This window comes from Astyanax mexicanus, chromosome 19, assembly GCF_023375975.1.
Source record: "Astyanax mexicanus isolate ESR-SI-001 chromosome 19, AstMex3_surface, whole genome shotgun sequence".
Classification (NCBI taxonomy): Eukaryota; Metazoa; Chordata; class Actinopteri; order Characiformes; family Acestrorhamphidae; genus Astyanax; species Astyanax mexicanus.
Genome location: NC_064426.1, coordinates 29,161,829 through 29,183,429, shown reverse-complemented (window position 1 = coordinate 29,183,429; position 21,601 = coordinate 29,161,829). Strand labels below are relative to the sequence as shown.

Sequence of the window (21,601 nt, the reverse complement as noted above, 5' to 3'; positions counted from 1 at the left end):
CGTGCTCAAAGTGTAATTACAGTGCGTGGCAGTTGAAAAATAGCTATTTTTTTAAACATGAGGTGACGAAACTCAGAGATGTGCAACCGGATGGGACTAAAATTACCCCAGGACCTCCTGAGAACTTAATCCTGTCTGTTTAGGGCTTTAGACACATTAGAGGGAACTGAAACTCCTCCTAGCACAATCGAAATCTCATAATAATTGCTGTGCAATAAGAGAAAATAGGCATTTTCTGTCCCCTCTATTTAACACAATTATTTTTAAATACATTATGAAGTGTGGAATATTCAAGCAATTCCATTGACCCGAATTATGTTTTTTTCTCTAGTCGCTCCAGCAGTTTCCCCTACACAGATGCCCCTCTGTACACCCAGACCACTGGCGCCCAGTACTACGAGACCACCTCCGCCTCTGGCTCCCAGGCCCCCTCTCCCGGCACCCCTCTGACCGTCGCAGTAACCACGGGCTCCACCGGTGTCTCCATGTTTGTTGCCGGGACGGGTCAGATTGTGGCTAACCCCACGCCGGGTGCCGGAGGCGGAGCCACGGCAGTGATCGCAACCTCGGGGACTGCGGCTAACGGCTCTGGGGAAGAAGGGGGTGGAGCTAACGGAAGCAGCGGTAGCTACGTGATCCAGGGAGGCTACATGCTAAGTGGCAGTGGTGGCGCCAGCAGCAGCAACAGCGGGAACGGTCAGGGTTACTCACACAACGCCCGGGCGTCCCCGGCCACCGTGAGTATTAGCGAGGGAGAGGAGAATAGCGTGCCGTCGGCAGACAAGAAGGTATGACCGAAAGCAAAACCACGAGATGATCCTGGACAGAATGTTTGGCCACACTTGTCTCTCACTCGTCACCTTCACCCCTCCCAGTACACATGCAATGCATGATATCTTGGCAAGTGAAATCATTTTAAATGTGGTTTATATGTCTAATATTTCCTATTACACGGCTTGTTAGACAATTACAGTGTGACTAAACCTACTGTAAGACATATGTACTCGTTTTAAAGGTGATGCCCTACTTTTCCACAATGCAGTTACACGTTTGTGATGTGCTACCTTAAAAAAATCGAGCACCACAGCACCCTTTTCAGTCCAAATAAAATAATAATAATAATAATAATAAAAAAAACATTCATAATTATGATTCATGCTGTTAGCATTGTGGCTAAATGCTCCAAGTCTAGAGTAATGGGTTAGCTGCAATGCTAACAGCTTGCCTTGGCAGTGTTGAAGTGATTAGCCAAAATGCTAAGAGCTAGCCTTATTAGGTTTGAGGCATTTAGCCAAGATGTTAACAGCCTGCACCAGCCATGTTTGACCAGTGAGCTGCATTGTTTGTAGTCGGACTCTGCAGGTTTGGGGCATGTTAGCCTTGATGCTAACTGTTTTACTCACTGTGCTAGCTGGATTACTCACATGACAGGCACTGCATTAGTTAGATAGTCTGTTATTTTATGTATATTATCTTTATATGCTAAGATACTTTGTTGGTCAGAACATTGACACCGTCCACATGCTTCTCTTTTTCTCAGGGACTGTTCTGTATTTCTCAGCTTGTCCAGAAATGCATGTCTTTAGTGATGGTTCACAGCGCAAATTACACTTCTTGACTGTAGGGGGAGCCCAGGAGCAAGTCATGGCCAATCACACAAGTAAACAAGTACAATATGTCAAGGAATAGGTTGAGAAATATCAGTTATTTTTTTATATGTACGATGATCTCACCTGCCAAGATATGATTTATTTTGCAGTGTATCAGAATGATGATGATGATGATGATGATGTCATTGTTCGATCTCACGCATCAGAGAGCACAGTTAAAGAGCAGTGAGTCAAAGAGTGAGTCAGTGAGAGTCATGAAGGTCAGCCATGAGGTTGCTCCAAAGATATGATCTCAGGACATTAGAACAAAAATGAATATAGAGTTATGGGAGTTGCTGTACAAAAAAAAATAGTGTCAGTAGAACTCCAGAATTTTAATATTCGCATTTATATGATGAAACAAATATATTTATGCTAAGGAAGAACATGCACAAGTGGGACAGCACTAGCACAGGTGTTATTTTTCTTTCACTGTGCTGTCATGTTCATCCAATGGAAATGCAGAATTCAATCATATCGCCATCATGTCTCATATCATAAATTTGCATGAGCGAGGGAAGCCATTTTTTTATATTTCACATCCACTCGAATGCCCCTCCCTACATGGCTGCATACCTTGCTAGAGGAACCAGTCAAAGCTGCCTGCAGGCATCCCATTGGTCGTATGTTCTGTTGCATACCCGGACTGTATGCGACGGCACGCAGAAAACCCTGTGGCACTGATACACGTGTGTGTATGACTGTATGACACAGTGTGTTTATGTGGTTTTAAAGGTCGTAATATGCATGCTGTTTCATGTGTGATCACTTTTTCATACGTTTTCATAGTTCACATTGTGTCATTTTTCCCCTTTTCATAAACATAATGCACCTAAATGCAAATCTCGAGTGATGTATCTCGTTGCTGGCACACAAAAACCTTTAAATAAAATATCACTGACAAAAAAAAGAACAGAAGCAAAAACACGGTTTTGTTTTAGGCAGATATGTAAATGATTACAGGTGTAGACTGATTGGACACACGGATTCCTGCCACAAGAAGGTGTAAAAGTGCTTCTCCTGCTGCCTAATAAAAAGGCTCTAAGAGACTATTTTTGGATAGCGTACCTCCTGGTGAGAGATTGTAGACTGCTAGACATACCTCTCCATTCCAAATCATGCCTCTTTTTAATAAACAGGTAGATTACACACACAGTAACGTGAGGTTGATAAGCTAATAAGTCACGTGAATACTCACATTTGTTTTGGACTGGAGTTGGTGAAACAGGAGTTAGCAAATATTGCAAGGACAGGAGAATAGGAGAATTATTTTGCTAATTTTGCTTTTTAATTTTCCTTGTCAGTCGACATAGATAGATAGATAGATGTAAAGTTTTTGTAACATACATTACAAAAGAAGGATACGATAGAATGATACAGATAAAAATACAAACAAATGTATATATATGTGTAATGCATATTAAGTATATTGTGACTTAATTTCAAGGTGCTGTGTGTATAAACAGTGTTTTTCAAGATCTTATTTTAAATTTCAGGACCCCTCTGAATTCTACCAATGAAGTGTGGACATACATTGAGCTTGTTAAAGGAGTAAAAAAATAAAATAAAAAAAGAATTTGCATAAGCAATGCTATGCCCCTATCACTAGCATTGAAAGCCTGTTGGGAGCATTTTCTAAAAGCGCTGTATTTCAAATTGCTGGGGCAAATGGAGGTGGGGCATTTGAGTAAACTTTGTAGGCAAAATCATGTTTTACTACACTCCAAGTTCATTTCACACCAGATTTCTCCTTTAACACAATTTGAGAGGGACACATCATGTGATTGAGAGCAGAGTTTCCACTTTGGAGATACATTTGTTTGTGTGACAGCCACCTTACACTCGAATATGCATAACTGGTGCACAGAAAAAAGTGTGTGCATATACAGCTCTGGAAGAAAATAAGAGACCACTAAAATTGATGAGTTTCTTTGATTTTACCGAATTGAAAACCTCTGGAATATAATCAAGAGGAAGATGGATGATCGCAAGCCATCAAACCAAACTGAACTGCTTGAATTTTTGGGCCAGGAGTGGCATAAAGTTATTCAAAAGCAGTGTGTAAGACTGGTGGAGGAGAACATGCCAGGATGCATGAAAACTGTGATTAGAAACCAGGGTTATTTCACCAAATATTAATTTATGTAGTCTTAAATTGTTCATGAATATAAACTTGTTTTCTTTGCATTATTTGCTCTGCATTTTTTTCCAGACATTTCTCATTTTCTACAAATAAATGCTTTAAATGACGATATTTTTATTTGGAATTTGGGTGTAATTTTGTTAGTAGTTTATAGAATAAAACAACAATGTTAATTTAATTTAACATGTACCTATATATAGCAAAATCAGGGAAACTGATTCAGAAACAGAAGTGGTCTCTTAATTTTTTTTCAGCGCTGTATATTCTCTATGCCCGTGTGGCCTTTGCCTTCTTTTTTACTGTGTGCTTATTTGTGTCGGACTGTTCCTGAACCCGCTGTATAAATGTGTGTGTGTGGCTGTGTTTGTCTCATCCCTGCAGCTGTCCTCTGGCCCTCAGGTACAGTGGTTGTTGGATAATTATGAGACAGCGGAGGGTGTGAGTCTGCCGCGCTCCACCCTCTACTGCCACTACCTGCTGCACTGCCAGGAGCAAAAGCTGGAGCCGGTTAACGCTGCATCCTTCGGCAAGCTCATCCGCTCCGTCTTCATGGGCCTGAAGACGCGGCGCCTGGGCACCCGGTGAGTGAGGACACACACACAGGACATGCAAAAGCAGTATATGCACACACAGTATATGCAAACATTTTATATCCTTGCTTAAAATGTCTGTTACTGTGAACAGATAAGCTAGTAAATGATGAGCTGGTGTTCATTAGGTATAAAGATGACACATTTCTTTAATGTTTAAAGTAAGATTAATTTATTATTTTTATGACTGACAGTTTAAAATTACTACATTTATGGCTGAAACTACAGAAAATAAAGAATTTTGCAGAAGACTATAATATATATAATGAATATAAAATACCATACATGCTTTTCCCCTTTGTTTTTAAACTTACTTTGCTAACTTACTTTCCACCATTACATAAATTAAGCAGCATCTTTTTAGACCCCAATAAAAATAGGTAAAAGGAGAAATATTTATTGCACAATAAACCAACAAAGTGAACAATACATTTACCTCAGCAGTGCTACCCTAATCACAAATTTACTTCAGCAGTGTTATTCAAGTCACACACCTACCTCACCAGTGTAATTGTAGCCTTAAATTTCAGTCCATAGTTCTATTCTAATCATGAATGTATTTCAGTAGTGCTGCCCAAGTCACTCACATGTGAGTGAAATTTACACAGAGAAAGACTCCCTGCCGTTTGCTAACCAAATAAATGCTACGGCTAAGGTAGCTACTATCCTAGCCCTGTACAGCTCATACCTTACAACAGAATGCACACATGTAACAGAGGTACATTTTATACAGCAGTGCTCTGATATGCAGAAAACAAGACTTCGATTGTGGACTGCTTCCACTGCTGAAAAAACACTGCAATAAGACTTAAAATAAATGATTCACTGTTCTGTTCTGTCTTCTCACGTATTTCCAAACGACTGTTTGTTGCATCCGTAATGAAGATGTCTCTGTGTCTGTCTGTTTCAGAGGGAACTCTAAATACCACTACTATGGGCTGAGGATTAAAGCCGGCTCCTCTCTGCTCCGGCTGATGGAAGACCAACAGCATCTGGCCATGAGACAGCAGCCCTTCTCACAGAAGCAGAGGTAGGTGTCTGTCTCTCTGTCTTATTCTGTCTCTCAGACACTGGTTTTCTGTTTCCTAAAACCTGTACAGCCTTTTTTACATATTCATTGGAACCCACACTTTTTTCAAACATCACTCAGAGGAGCTTCATGTGTGAACACAAATGTCCAGATCAGTCGTATCAGACTATATCCTATTCGTTAACAGTACAAAAAACTTGGCTGAATTCTTAGTAAGGTAATGTTTTACCAGGGCAGGAAATATTCTAAAAAAAAAAAAAAAAAAAAAAATATATATATATATATATATATATATATATATATACGTATATATATATATATATTTAGCTTTACACTACATGTGTAAAAACAAAAAAGGCTGGTATCTTTATAGTTTCATAGTCTTTAAGTCACCCTGACTGTGAATGTTCGTACCCTATAGGTTGAAGCCGGTGCAGAAAGTGGAGGGAATGACTAATGGGATGTCGTCAGGAGCAGGACAGCAGCAGCAGCAACAGGGATCAGGCCTTTCAGACATCAGTGCTCAGGTGCAGCAGTACCAGCAGTTTCTGGGTAAGTACGGCTGCAGTCACGGTGTGTTTGGAGGGTCCTTGTAAACTCTTTGATTGGAAAATTCTTTTGTAAATAGGCCTGTAATGATCAAATAAAAAAAACTGAATTAAATTATTTCCAGAGCATTTTACGCCACATGTATCATTTGTTTTGTTGATGTTTTGTTCATGTTAATGGTCTTTCTTCACAATGGCCCTACCCCTTGTTTTCGAGTGTAACAAGGGGAAGGGGTGAAATCCTCCCCCTAAAAATTAGGACAACTCTTCAAGCACCAGATACAGATACAGATATAGCTATAGCAGTGGAGTGCATAAGTTGAGCAACCTAGCTGCTGTATAACTAGTTAACTTTAGGGGGCAGGTTATTTATTATTTGACCTTAAATGATGCAGCCTTTTCCCCCTTTTGCACCATTTAAGGTGGACTAAGTACTAGTGATTTTTTTATGCTTTTTATGAAGAAAAGGGCCATAAAACATAGAAAGTACACATTAAACTATGGCTTTATAGTGGTAATTGTAATTTTTAAACAAGGAAAATACTTAAATGTGTTTGTTTCTTTGGTCGCTTGTACCAGTGATTCTCATAGCTCCAGTTTTGGAGTGTACCTCTGAAAAAACTCAATGCAAGTGTGTGAATGTGCAAAAAATAGGGGTACGGCTGAGTGGTAGAGACAAGGTGTGAGTTGGGATTCGGCCTAAGTAGACACAATGGGTAAGATTGAGGTCTGTGAAATGATATTTTGTATAATAATCGAAAATGCAGTTATCATAGATACAAGGTGCGAATTTAGGCAATATGTGATGCCAGGATGTTAAATGATCACCACCTATGCTCATCCTTAAATCCCTGATTAATCCCGGAAATATTGGATGCCATTCCATCTTTCACCTTTACAGAGAACACAGTTCCATTGATCCACAGCTCATTGCTGGTGGGCTTTATACCCCACTAGCCCACACCTGTCCCGACCTTAGTCTTGGTTCCAAAAGGTTCATGTTTATCTGTTTCAGAGAGTCCTTTAAATGGCATTACACTTCTATAAAACTTCTCTACAGAGAGATATGTGTCTACGTGTATAAGTGCAACTAAAAGTAGCTGAATGTAATCATTGGAAGGGGTATCCACAAACATTTGGACAAATAGTGTAGCTAAGTAAGGCCCAATCCCATTTTACCCCTTGGCCCTACCACTTACCCCTACCCTACCCCTTGTTTTCGAGAGTAACCCTTCCCCCTGGAACAGAGTTCCTCCTGCTAAACCTGGGACAACCCTTCAATCACCAAATACATTATCAGAAACACTAAAGTTCAGTAACCTAGCTGATGCTCATTAACTAGGTAATTTTAGGGCATTGTATGTCTTCAGAAAGGGGGGGGAGATGCTGTAGAAATTAATTATTATTGTCCTTAACTTAATTCCTCAGTGATAGGAAGCTGAAATCAGCTATTTTATTTTTCCATTCTGCCTTAAATGCTGCAGCCTCTGCTGTCTGCTACTAACTACTAGTGATCTTTTATTATCCTTGTTATGAAGAATTTGGCCAAAAGCATTGAAACTACAAATAAAACTATGGTAATATAGTGCTAATCGTCACTTTTAAAAAGGAAAATATTTACATTTGTGGGTTTCTTAATATCCCTTCCCCCTACCCCGCCAGCCTAACAAGAATCAGGACCCCCTACCCCTCTGCATGCACGTGCAAAACAGAGGAGTAGGGTAAGGAGTAGGGCCAAGGGGTGAAAGGGAATTGTGAAAGTGTTTTCTAACTTGACTGTCAGTTACTGACTATACCATGCCAAGACTGAAAAACTGCACCTTTTGGCTGGCGATCAGCAAAGCTTTATTAATGAGGGTTTTTAGTCGATTCCAGATTGGCTGTTTCTGTAACATCCTGTTGCTGTTTTTGCAGACGCGTCCCGTGCCCTCCCAGAGTTCCCCGATATCGACCTGCAGGGGAAACCTTTGCCAGAAGGTATCGAGCTGGAGCATATTAAGAGCTTTCAACTGCTCTACAGAGAGCACTGCGAGGTAATCCACCACACTGTCTATCCACCACACTCTCCATCTACCCGTCTGCCTGGCTGGCAGGCTGAGTATCTGAACAGGCCAGGGGGACACGCAGCATTTGTTGCTCAGCTGCAGTCTTCACTGCTATAGTCTCTGGGGCTTTCATTTCTTCAATGGCTTTGACTGGATTGGCTTGAAAGCTGAGTGTTATATGGAGTGTTAGTGGGCTGCTCTCCGTGTTCCCCCCAGGCTATTCTGGACGTGATGGTGAACCTGCAGTTCACGCTGGTGGAGACACTGTGGAAAACCTTCTGGAGGTTCAGCGAGAGCCAGGCTGGAGACACAGCCACGCTGGCAGTGTGAGTATGCTGCTCTTTTTGCGCACTCAAGGAATTGCCTGAAATAGGCCTGTCACGTTATCTATTTACAGTTACAAGAAAAAGTATGTGAACCCTTTGGGATTACTTGGATTTCTGCGTAAATTGGTCATTGCTTGTGTCCTGATCTTTTTCTAAGGCACACCAATAGATAAACACAGTCTGCTTAAACTAATACCACACAAAAAATTAAATGTTAACATCACAGTGCAGGGTGTAAAAAGTATGTTAACCTTTGGATTAAATTACTGGTTGACTCTCCTTTAGCAGCAATAACCTTAACCAAACATTTAATGACCAATTTATGCAAAAATCCAAGTAATCCCAAAGGGTTCACATACTTTTGCAACTGTATCTTACAATATGTGTGTGACTCATATGCGTGAACGATATGTCCCTAAAATAATAACACAATATTTTAGGGTATTTTTGCAATAACAATCTTGATGATATTACAAAAAACACTTCAAATCATTTTAGTAATTTCAACAATATACTGGAAGTGAACCTCAAACACTGTTGTGTCTTCTTTTTAAATAGACAGCTGTAAACTTGATGTAAAAATCCAAAACCTCCATGAAATGTAAAAGTTGTAGACTCATCATTTGACTGTGAAAGCTACTAAAAGCCAACACTAGGCTAACCAGATGCTAGGCTAGAAGCTAACCAAGCCATTTCCTATGGAAGATAAAGAAATCTTCACTGACCTGTGAGATGTGTGTGTGGCCTTCTACATTAAATGTGGATGTGATTTTTGTTGCTTGTCTGTACACGTGGACTAATCAAACCAGACACAGTGGGTCACAATCATTACCATCCACTACTGTACTGTCTACTGTTTATTATAGTTTCAGTTTCAAAGTTTAGGTACCTCACATCAGCCGATGCTCTATACCAGGGGTGTCCATACGTGAGGTATTTAAGAAATAGAGTGAAAGTTGGTTTTTATTATGTGAGATTCAAAGTTTGAAAGCTAGGTGTCAGAAACGGGCCAAAGAGTCTAAAAGCGGAGAGAGTGCGCATTTCTAGCGCAGAAACGGGCCAAAGAGTCTAAAAGCAGAGAGGGTGCGCATTTCTAGCGCAAAAAAAAACTGCCAAAGAGTCTAAAAGCGGAGAGGGTGCGCGTTTCTAGCGTAGAAAAACGGGCAAGAAGTCTAAAAGCGGAGAGGGTGCGCATTTTTAGCGCAAAAGAAAAAGGGGCCAAAGAGTCTAAAAGCGGAGAGAGTGCGCAGTTTTAGCGCAGAAAAAGGGCAAATGAGTCTAAAAGTTGCTGTAATTAAGGAGTTTAATATTAAGAGACATCATGAAATGAAACATCAATTTGAAAAATCTTAGTTTACACAACACTGTCAAAGATTAAGAAAGTAAGTAAAATGGTGTGTAAGTGAAAGTAATCAGGAAAATTTATTATTTAAAGTGGTATATTTTATTACAACATCTAACAACCACTTAGCAACACCATAGCAACTACCCACAAACCAGCACTGCAACCACAGTCGCCACAGGAACTGCACTCTAGTTCTAGTTTAAATTTCTGTTAATTTGTGACATTAGCGAAACTGTATGTATGGCAAGTATGGCTGCATGTTTTATTTAAGAGATCTACAATCAAGATAAAATTATTTAAATAAACCTGATAATATACATTATTCTCAATGTTGCATAAGCTCAGTCATGTTGCAACTATTTTTGGTAACAATGTACAATAAGAGTACATTAATTAACAGTACTTACTTACTATAGAATATGTGATTTTTTTTATTGACACTAATTAACACACATTTGTGAGTTAATTATTCAAGGATTCAAGAGATTTTATTGTCATTTCACATCACATGTGGTACATGAGGTGGAACGAAATGGCATTCTCACGTTTCAGTTTACACCCAAAGAGCAATTTTAGTGGATAAATGAAGTTGTACAACACCTCAAGTTGGAAAAGATTAGATACTCTCTTCAAGGATCTCTTAAAAAATGTACACAATATGGCAAGGGTTTCTGACCTATATAGAGAAGTTGGGCACATAGATTTGCCCAATTGTGTATATGTCCCTTAATTGTTTATGGTATGATGGAGTGATGTGATATTTAAGATGGCCTTTGTTAAATGTATGGACTGTAAATATGTTAGGATTGATTGAAGCAGGTCTGGGGGTGGGCAGAATGTATGTTATGTTCAGTTCTATGTTCAGTTAAAAATATATATGTGTAAAAAATAATAATAATAAAAAGACCTTGATCAAAGAGCAATTTTAAAATAGATAAATATAAAGACTAAATAAAATAGAATAAAAAACTCAATATTAAAGTAGATAGGATAAATATACAGAATAATTTAAAGGAGTAGGCAAGTAGCAGCAACATGGAGTCCAAAGTGCGAATTGCTATAGCAGCATGATGATTGTGCTTGGATATCAGTAACATGGAAAGTGATAAAGTGTCTCAGTGCGGGTAAATAATTTAAAATCTTAAATTATTAGTTGAGACATTACTTAACCATTTAATAACGTGTTCACTTGTTGTAATACTGTTGTTAATTGCGACACTTATTGTAAAGTGTTACAGGATTTTTTTATTTTATTCATTTTTTCAATATGAGTCACAATCTTCTCCGGGGCTCTAATGTTGGGTGGGAAACACGCAGACACGTCTACGTTAGTTACAGTTATCTACCACCATCTTGTAGATTAGCAGTGGGAGACTCATTTAAGCAGGACGTGGGAGTCCACTATTAGGAGACTTATGAGAAGCCGTAGGAGAACGTAAGATAAGAGATCGTGTGGCTTCTGGAGGGACATTTGTGCAAATATTTTTTTTTTGTTCCTCTGTGTTTCAGTCACGATGAGTCAGAGAAGCGGCTGCCCAAGTCGTGCCTGGTGCTGCTGTGTAAATACGACCCAGCGCTGCTCTGGAGCCGGGACTGCGACAACACGCTGTACCAGGGCCTGGTGGAGATCCTCATACCAGACGTACTGAGACCCATACCCAGTGAGTTACACTCAGCTCTGCAGGAAAAAACACACACTTCCCCCCCGGGGCAGCGCTCGAGGCAAAGCCACTGAAACTGTGAACTGAAACTAAAGGGCATAAACTACTCTAATAACACAGCGTCCTGCTGCAAAACTACACAACTCGCACCGGCACAGCCTGGTACTTTCCCTGAGAAACATGTGTGCTAAATATGGTAACTACTACAGTGAGTGCTGAACTGAATCAGACATGTATATAAGCTGAGTATTTAGTCGCCACAATTATCTAGTACAATTCTATCAATGTACAGTCTCCTTTAAAAGTATTAGACAAAAGTTGCTATCTTCTGAACTGTGAATTAGATCCAGATGTAAATACCTAAAAAAAATAGAAGCTAAAATGTTGATCTTTTGTATCATATTCATTTAGAATGACAAACCCCAAAGTTTTCAATCTACAAAACGAAATAGGGATTGGTCTCATTGTTCCAGTACTTTTGGAGAGGACTGTATAATAACATGCCAAATGGATCATTGGATCCAAACTAGTATCATGTTCCAATACATTTGCAATGTTTCATGTTGGCACGGACAATTCTAGCTTTATGGTGCCGGTCACAAAAATTAGGATTTCAAGCTACACTACACAATATTGCCAAAAGTATCTGCATGACTTTATTGCATTTGGTATTGTAGTCTTGGATGGAGCTGCTCGGCCATGGAAACCCATTCCATAAAGCTCTTTACTTTCTACTGTTCTTGAGCTGATTTGAAGCTATATGAAGTTTGGAGGTCTGTAGTGATGGACTCTGCAGAAAGTTGGTGACTTATTTGCTCTATGCTTCTCAGCATCTGCTTACAGTATATCATCCCTGACAGTTGGCTGTGGAATATTTAGGAGTGAGTAGTAAAATTTCACAACTTGTTGCACAGGTGTTGCATTAGGACTTTCCCTATCACTAGTAATACCCAACACCAGGAGGGTGAAAATAAGCACATGCCTCCTCCGATACATGTGAAGTCAGTGGAACTCGGAGGAAAGCACACAGCGACTCGGTTCCGATACATATGCTTACAGACGTCTTGTGCTAAATGACATCACCCTTTGGACTGATGTAAGGGAAATATTGCCATTTACCCACCCAGAGAGAGCAAGGCTGGAGTTTATTGAGCTCCTGAGAGCGACCCCTTCTTTCAATAGTGTTTGTAGAAGCAGTCTGCATGCATAGGTGCTTGATTATATTATACACCTTTGGTCGTGGAAGTGAATGGACTCTGAGTTCAATCATTTTAATGTGGGAGCGAATACTTTTGGCAATATAGTATTGATTGTAGAATGGTGCATGGCTGCAATTTGAAGCTTCCCATATGTCTCATCCATCTGGCACCCACTATTAAACCTCTCTCAAACTCTGAAAAGTTGCGTTTCCTTGTCATGAGCAAGCTGACCAATCTTCAACCTCACCCAAAAAATAAGAACACCTCACAAATTATACAACTTTAGATGTTTCCAAGCCATTCCCAAATATAACACTTTATAATCAATTTATATACTGCTGTCCCATAACTTCTGGCATGTCCATATATGCGGGATGCTATTAATACACCCTCTTGTCTCTCTGCAGGTGCCTTAACTCAAGCCATCCGTAACTTTGCCAAGAGTTTGGAGAGCTGGCTCACTAACGCCATGATGAACATTCCTGAGGAGATGGTCCGCATCAAGGTCAGAACTGCTGAGCTTTTATGGCCTTTTGGTTCCTGTAACAGTTTTTCCTAGATAAAATGCTAAACACACTTCTAATTGTAATTGTATTGTTTTAACCCATGTGTGTATCATTTATATACATGTATAAAAAAGTGTCAATCAATAAAAAAATGCAATCAGATTAATCACAAAAATATTCTGTGATTAACTGCGAAGAATCGCACTTGTTCTTCCTAAGACGCACATTTTTATAGTGGATATTTAAAGTTGCAGGCCGTATTATTTTATTTCTAAACTGAAAGCAGAAGCATTTCTAAGTGGAGAAGGGATAAATTATTGTGTTTAATGATACCAGTGTGCTGAAACAACCATCCCTGCTAAGACTAATATATTTATTCTAAAAACTGGGGTGTCTGGATGCTTTTCGTGTGAGTTTTTCTGGCCACGTCACACGTCTTTACGTACCTACATCACATGTACAGCTTCTAAAAGAGGATCTGGCTCAGTTTTACTGAACGCCAGTGGCTGGTGGAGCAATGGAGACTTCAGAATGGGAAACTCAGTACTCAGTAACTTATTCAGCTATAGTAAAACCAAAGAAACTAAGAAGTGAAGTTTCTGACTGAATGCGCTCTCTATCTATCTCTGAATAACCATAACCTGGAATCGGATTCATCCGCTCTGAAAGGAGACCACATCACACCCGCCCAATTTAAAATGATTATTCCACATGCTCTGTGCAGTTACCCAGTATTCAGTAATGTGTAGACTCTCTTTTTAAGAGACTTGTTTGCTAAATGTGTGGATCACTACTGTAGCGTGTGTAGCGGGAGCAAGAAAATAAATACAGTAAGAAGGTTCTGTGTTCCAGTGCATATATCTGTGCAGTGTGAAGCTGCTTTAACACAGAACAGAAAATGTATTGTGTTGTCTGTGTGTGCGCACTAGGGGTGTACTATACCGTATCGTTCACGATAATACCGGTATAATTTTTAAAACGGTACAAAAAAATAAATATCGCGATATTAGCGGTATTCTGCGTTGTTTACGTATGTACGTCATACAGTTACGCGTGTGGCGTACGTTCATTACGTGGGGCGTTTGGACACAGCAACAAGTATGTCAGAAAGCGGCTCTGCTGTGGAGAAGCCCGTTCGGAATAGGAGAGCCAGTTAAGTAGTGTGGCAGTGATTTGGTGACAAAATATCTGATACACACTGTAATATGTAAGGTATGTCCGAAGCGCATAATATCAAAACAGAAACACCCAGTTCAGTACGAGGAAAGCCAAAAAAGTCGCGGAGTGACTGCAGTGGCCAGTGTGAGTAACGCTACTCCAAGCAGACAAGTCTACGCTGATTCAGCACAACATCGCCACAGCTTTGGAAATATACACTCCCTATGACAGAAAGAGCAAACGCTGGAAATAAATTACTGAATTATCGCATTTTGTTTAGCTATAGGATATGATTTGTTTAGGATATGATGCCAATTTAAACTGTTGAGAAGAAAGGCTTTACCAAACGCAGCCAAACACAAAGGTACCGAGCAAGTAATGAAAAATAGTGGACATATTACTTCAGCGATGTGAAATTCGTAATCCTACCGTTTCTAAAAACTGCAGAGTCATCGCTGTGCGGTTAGATATATTGTTAAACAATAATGTGCGCTTCTGTTTCCTCCACGTTTTAACTTTAGAGTCCTTATTTCAGTCAGAAACTCGCGTTTAAGTTTAATCCACTGTCTGAGTTTCTCCGTGGCTCTGCGGCTATCAACGCTTGAGCTTGTAAACAATGTTTTGAATCACGGATCATTGACTTGTGAATAGATTCACTCAGTGAGTCGACTCCTCACTCAACCCAAAGCGTCTGAAAATCAAACAGATCACATGATAATTCCCTATATCCGTGGAGTTAAATGTTCAAAATTTCTTGCATATATATATATATATATATATATATATATATATATATATATATATATATATATATATATATTTGTCATCTGTATGTTTAGTTTATATTTGTTCTTCTGTTGACTTTGAAGCTTTAGAATATTTTTGTATAATTTGTTGCAGGTAAAAGTTTAAATCATGCAATTTTTTTTAAGGAGTTTGTGATATTTGTTACATTAGAGTCTTGAAAAGGCAAAAAAAAAGTAATATGTAAGTGTGAAATGCATTTATACTAAATAAAGCTTAGACATAATTTTTTTTCTGCAATACTGTTTTTTTGAAATTAATAAAATATCTTTGTTATATCGTCAAAAATATCGTTATCGCGATATTTCCCTGAAATATCGTGATATTATTTTAGGGCCATATCGCCCACCCCTAGTGCGCACCTGTTGGGTGGGGCCGGGCAGATTTTGGGGGTCAAACTTGGTGATGTAATTAATTAGCGACAATAAGACAATAATAACGCATTACTGATTCCAAATTACGGAAATTGCGTGCGTTAATGCTTTGACATTGACAGCCCTATAAAAACTATTAAAAAAATAAAAAGTCTCACTTGCACAGGTTAAAATTTAACATAGTTTGTGTCTCTAAAAGTTACATATTTAATGACGACAAAATATCAGTACTTTCCTGTTTAGACATCCAAATGCCTTTTAAATCTCATGTTCAGCTGTTTCTATTGTTTTTAAAGATGGAGGACATGGTAGAAATAATCGTTGACAAACAAATAATCATTAGATTAGTTGACTACCAAAATAATGTTATGTTCACCGTTTTCCACAGTACTGATGATGGGAATAGGAACATCCAAAACAGGGTGTAAAAAGACCAAAACTGAAGTAAATACAAGTAAAGACAAGGAAAATGGAAAAAAGAAGGGGGGATTTGTGGTGCACTGGCAATCTTTTTTGTTATGACTTAATATTACTTTGAATATTTATGGTTTGAAGGTTGGGATGCTGATGATAATGTGGTTGTGTGCAGGTGACGAGTGCGAATGCCTTTGCGCAGACCCTCCGCAGGTACACCTCCCTAAACCATCTGGCTCAGGCCGCCCGCGCTGTGCTGCAGAACACCGCACAGATCAACCAGATGCTCAGCGACCTCAACAGAGTTGACTTCGCTAACGTGCAGGTCTGTCTGAGTGCTGAGTGTTTTCATACAGTGGCTTGCAAAAGTATTAATTCCCCTTGAACTTTTCCATATTTTGTCACATTACAACCACAAACATTAATATATATTTGCATTGTAATTGAATGTGAAAGACCATCACAATGTGGTATACAGTTGTGAAGAGGAAAGACAATTATGTATGACACAAAACATTTTTTACAAATAAAAAAAACAGAAAAGTGTGGTGTGCAAACTTATTCTCTAAGTGTAACTAATTGCATTCAGAAGTTGGCTGATGACTGTTAATCACAAAAAATGTCCACCTGTGTGTAATCTAATCTCAGTACAAATACAGCTGCTCAGTGACAACCTCAGAGGTTGGTTAAGAGAATTTTGGATAGCTAACAGCATCATGAAGTCCGAATAACACACCAGACAGGTCAGGAATAAGGTTGTGGAGAAGTTTAAAGCAAGCTTATGCTATAAAAAGATTTCCCAAGCTTTGCACATTTCACAGAGCACTCCATTATCCTGAAATGGAAAGAGTATGGCACAACTGTAAACCTACGGCCTAAAGACAAGGCCGTCCACCTAAACTTACAGGCCCTTCAACCCTTCAAACTTACAGGACCTTACAACCACACACTTTTTTATTTTAATAAAATAAAAAGTGTGTGGCTGTAAGGTGAAAAAAAAGGAAAAGTTCAAGGGGTATGAATACTTTTGCAAGCCACTGTATCTAGTAATACGATCAATGATTGTAAGTTACGGTAGAAATGTGTAGTGTGCAGGGAGAGAGAGATCTATAGATCTATAGATAGTATTGTGTGCAAGTGAAATGTCACCGTGTGGTCTTCTCACACGTGTGGGTGGAAAGTGTGAAAAAGCTTAATGACCACAAGAAGTTTGTTGTAAACAGAGTGATGACCTCCTGGACTTTTCAGCCACTGCAGGTGGTATCCCACCATGTCTCAGTTTTCTCAGGGCCTCTGTCTCACAGCTAGGGCTTGACGATTTTGAGGAAATTAGGACCAGTATAAAAATATGAAAAGAAAAAAAAAAAAGATTAGCAATTTCTCTTTACAAATTTTCATATTATTATTAAACTACTCATGGAATCGGGAGGAATTTCAGTGAGAAAACCCTTGATCTCCTATCTCTCAGATGGTTCTACATCAAGAACAGTAATTCAACACTAAAAAAAATAGACGCATAGACTTGGGATTACATTTGCAAATCTTTTTCATACACAACAATAAAAACTTTATATTATTATTATTTACAAATACCATTGAAAACTGGACTGTGCAAAACAGAAGCCTTATGTTAGAGTTGGCCTCTTTGGGCTTAGAGGCATCTGGGATTGATTAGCATCAGCATTTAATGGTCTGAATACTGTGCATGAACTGTAATGTAGGGCTGGGCGATATGGCTCTAAAATAATATCATGATATTTCATGGTATTTTTACGATAGCGATACTTTTGGCGATATGACAATTATTATTTAAATTATTTTGAATTTTATTATTGCATGCAATATGATATGGCTAACTGAGATATTTAAAAAAAAGAATTTGATCAGATTTGTAACAATGTCAATGATCCAGAATGCCATGATACTAGTAATGCACTTAAAATATCTACAAATATCCAGGATTAAAGTAAAATAAATGATACCGGACAGATATAATCTGTCTCTGTCTCTAGATATATAATGGGTAATTAGAACAGTGTGAATATTTCTTTTGCTAAATTAGGTAATTAGGGGTGGGTGATATGGCACAATATTTCAGGGTATAACATCGTTCACGATATTAAATTTTTTTGGCGATATTATCACATACGATACGATATGGCACACCCCTACTGTAATGTAGCCAGACCTTTCTGTAAAGATGTTATCTATAATTATCGTGGTTTTGTCAAAGTATATAATCAAGCCAGTAATAATCAACTGCTTGTGCAGTATTTTCAGTATTAGTGCGAGGTGTGTGTTTTATTGGCAGATGTTATCTGCCAGCCACTGTACCACATCCACTTGGTTGTGTCGTGCTGACCACATCAGTTAGCATTGCTGCCCTCCTCTGTCTCTCTTCAGGAACAGGCTTCTTGGGTGTGTAGATGTGAGGACCGGGTGGTGCAGCGCTTGGAGCAGGACTTTAAGCTGACCCTCCAGCAGCAGAACTCTCTGGAGCAGTGGGCAGCCTGGCTGGACGGCGTGGTCTCGCAGGTTCTAAAGCCCTACCAGGCCAGCTCGGCCTTCCCCAAGGCCGCCAAACTTTTTCTGCTCAGGTGGAGCTTCTACAGGTGAGCCACCATTCTTCAGCAGGTTCTACAGCAAATATAATAGAAAAGTCCATCATTGGGATGTGGTGGAGACAACCTTTTACACTAGAAATCCAAAATACCAAAAGCCAAGATACCAATATCCGAATTACATGATTTAAAACAATACAATTAATACATTCAAAACATTAAACAATTCAACAATGTTTTATCATTAGAGATTTGTCATGTTTTCTTCAGTGATGGGATCTATCATTATAAGAACAAAACCTGTAAACATTTTTGCCTTTTAAAAACACACCAAGAATCCGACTTAAACTTTTCTCAAGACTCGAATTTAAAAACAGGTTAAAAAAAGGGAGGGGTAGTCTGGAAAAGGTACTGGGTGATGTATGGGTTTAGAGGCAGGGCAGGAGGGAAAGCGATTGGCAGTGTGCCCCTGATAGCAGTAAGACCCAGATGGTTGGACAAGGGGTTCATCAAGGGGGCGGTATTATTGACTGTTTGATCTGCATATTGTGATGTGTCTGCTTACCAAAGTACACAAACACATCATCACTGTATATAGCACAGCTGAACCTGTAAGGGCGCTGCAGAGGCACAATTTACCACAATAAAAAAACCCTCTTTTTTAAAGGTTATGAAAAAATGTAAGCAGGACTGGTATGTTTCATTACTTTAAAGGAACACATTTTAAACATTCATGGGAAAAGTATGGTTTAGGATTTTGTGGCTCTTTAAGAAGAATAAATGAATGAATGAAGTCTATGAAACACTAATACTGTTTTTTCCCTCTTTGCAGCTCTATGGTGATCAGAGATCTGACACTGCGCAGTGCAGCGAGTTTTGGCTCGTTTCATCTGATCCGTCTGCTGTACGACGAGTACATGTACTACCTTATAGAGCACAGGGTGGCCCAGGCGAAAGGTGAAACCCCCATCGCTGTGATGGGAGAGGTACGTGAGGGCACAATGCAAGAAATGAGAAATCTCACTTTGTCATTTTGCTTTCTGGATGTGGGGAACGGTGAGTGCCACCTCATACAGAAAGTTATTGTAGTTTTGATTTTGTAAATAAACACCTTATTGCTTCTTCTTTTTTACTTTTAGTTTGCGAGCCTTGGCCGCAGTCTGAATTCACTGGATCCTGATAAAGGTAAAGGTTACGTTTTCTCTCAAACAATATGCTGTAGGGCAGACTGTGCTCACGTGAAGAAACAGGGCTGAGGTTGAGTGAAGTAATAGAAGACAGAGAGGCTGAGGGAGGCAGAGTGAGGTTGAGTGAGGTAGAGGTCCACAGTGAACCCACACACCTAGCTTCTTCTTAAGCCCAATTTGTACTTCTGCGTTGAACCTACCCCATAGCCTACGCGCAAGGGCGTAGGAGTGGGTTTAATATTATGGGGGACACATTTGCTAATATGAACCAAAGCCCACCCTATAGTGTCCTAGAACAACATTTGTGGAATTACTTTTAATCACAAATAATCCCTTTTTTCTGCATTCTGTTAATTGTTAGTTACAGCAAAGTAAAGGTGACTTTGCAACCTAAACATGTTACTCCACATTATAATTAATGTTGTCAGGACATGTGGTCTTACTGTGGTCTTACTGTGAACTACAAATGAACAGAAGTCAAGTTACAGCAGTGTTTCTCAACCCTGTTCCTGCATATTCTACTGCATATTCCCAATGTTCTGTATATTCTAGTTCCATATTGTGCATTGTTCAAATAACTGAATCCTATTAACCCTTTAAGGTACAGTGTCACTGTAAGAAACCTCCTTGTTTTTTTTTTATTTCTCACTTTGTTTTAATGTTTATTAATATTAGTTCAGGGGCAATTTCTAGTGCTCATGTGCAGCAGATACCAAAACAGGGCCCATGTCAGTGAGTGCAGGAAACTTTACTTCAGCTTGCTTTCGAGTGCTAGTATCTTGTCACACCCTGCTTTAGTGCACGCTTACCTGAAAAAGGCTGTGGTGGTGTGAGTGGTGGTGTGAGCAGTAGTGCTGCTGTGTTCTTTGAGTGGATGCACTTTTGCCCTTATTTACTGAAATCAGTTTTGCATACAGTTTCAGAAACCACACAAAAGGAAGTCTATTTGAGCTCACTTAGCGGAGAGTTTGTAAAGATAAAGGCATGTTTGCATAATGTTAATACAGGTGGAGGGAGATTAGCTAGTCTGAGGCAGGTGGCAGTTATTTGAATGGCGGGAAGCTGGTCTGTGACGGGTAACGAGATCCTGACAGTCAGGCAGGTGGGAAGTCATTACCTAGGAAAGGTAAAGAGATGGAATTAGTTCTGTTTATCAGTGTTTGGCTGATGTTTCCAGCAGATCTGACTATAACAGCCTAAATTAAATGAGAGAGCCAGAAGGTAACATACACACGAGAGCACCCTGAAATTCTGGCATCTAGCCATTAGCCTTATATACATAGTTCAAAATCGTAATCATAATCGTAAAAATGTTGTTGAGAATGATGTGCTGAAATCTGTGTTTTTTGTTTTTTTTTAATATTGTATTTATGTTTTTTTGTTTGTTTGTTTGTTGTTTTGACAGTTTTTCTATTGTTTTGTTCTGGATAGATTTCATTTTGATTTTGATTTGAACTTTTTCTTTTCTGACAAATTTTTCCTCCAATTTCTGTATTTCCTTCTTTTCACGGTATTATAATATTTCCGTGATTTTGTTATAAAGTGTCAGGCCAAACATGGAATGGCTCAGATTTCTTCCAGCCTTTTCCCTCTGGAAAGTCACTTTATTTATATTTATCCAGAATGTTTTTCATTCTGCCATATTTGTCCTTTATTTTCTGTATTTCTGTTGTCCGTTTTTTTTTTTTTTTTACAGAAATATAATATTTTCGTGATTTTGAAGTGTCAGGCCAAAAAGTCACTTTATTTATCTTCAAATAGCTTTTTTTCAACATTTTTTCAATCTGGATTTTTCCGTTCTGCCTTATTATTCCTCCATTTTCTGTATTTCCATTGTCCGTTTATCTTTTTTCATGGAAATACAATATTTCCGTGATTTTGAAGTGTTAGGCCCAACATGGAATCTCTCAGATTTGATCTAACCTTTTCCCCCTGGAAAGTCACTTTATTTATATTTAAGCAATTTTTCATTCAGGATTTTTTTCGTTCTGCCTTATTTTTTCTCCATTTTCTGTATTTCTATTGTCTGATTTATTTTTTTTATGGAATTAGAATATTTCT

General features: G+C 38.9%; 1 protein-coding gene across 4 annotated transcripts in view; it reads left to right on the top strand.

Annotated features, from left to right (window-relative positions):
* The window catches only part of rfx1a (regulatory factor X, 1a (influences HLA class II expression)), a 35,887-nt gene that overhangs the window by 11,104 nt on the left and 3,182 nt on the right, over positions 1-21,601 (top strand). For 2 of the 4 annotated variants that reach the window (XM_022673715.2, XM_022673724.2), the window contains 12 exons: positions 332-788; positions 4,174-4,373; positions 5,293-5,412; positions 5,834-5,964; positions 7,875-7,993; positions 8,222-8,331; positions 11,186-11,337; positions 12,944-13,041; positions 15,968-16,117; positions 18,196-18,404; positions 19,186-19,339; positions 19,493-19,538. In XM_022673715.2, the coding sequence (XP_022529436.2) occupies positions 332-788; positions 4,174-4,373; positions 5,293-5,412; positions 5,834-5,964; positions 7,875-7,993; positions 8,222-8,331; positions 11,186-11,337; positions 12,944-13,041; positions 15,968-16,117; positions 18,196-18,404; positions 19,186-19,339; positions 19,493-19,538 (1,946 nt within the window). Of the gene's footprint in view, positions 1-331; positions 789-4,173; positions 4,374-5,292; positions 5,413-5,833; positions 5,965-7,874; positions 7,994-8,221; positions 8,332-11,185; positions 11,338-12,943; positions 13,042-15,967; positions 16,118-18,195; positions 18,405-19,185; positions 19,410-19,492; positions 19,539-21,601 lie in introns of all 4 variants that reach the window. The other 2 variants (XM_022673719.2, XM_022673721.2) reach the window with 2 other exon arrangements.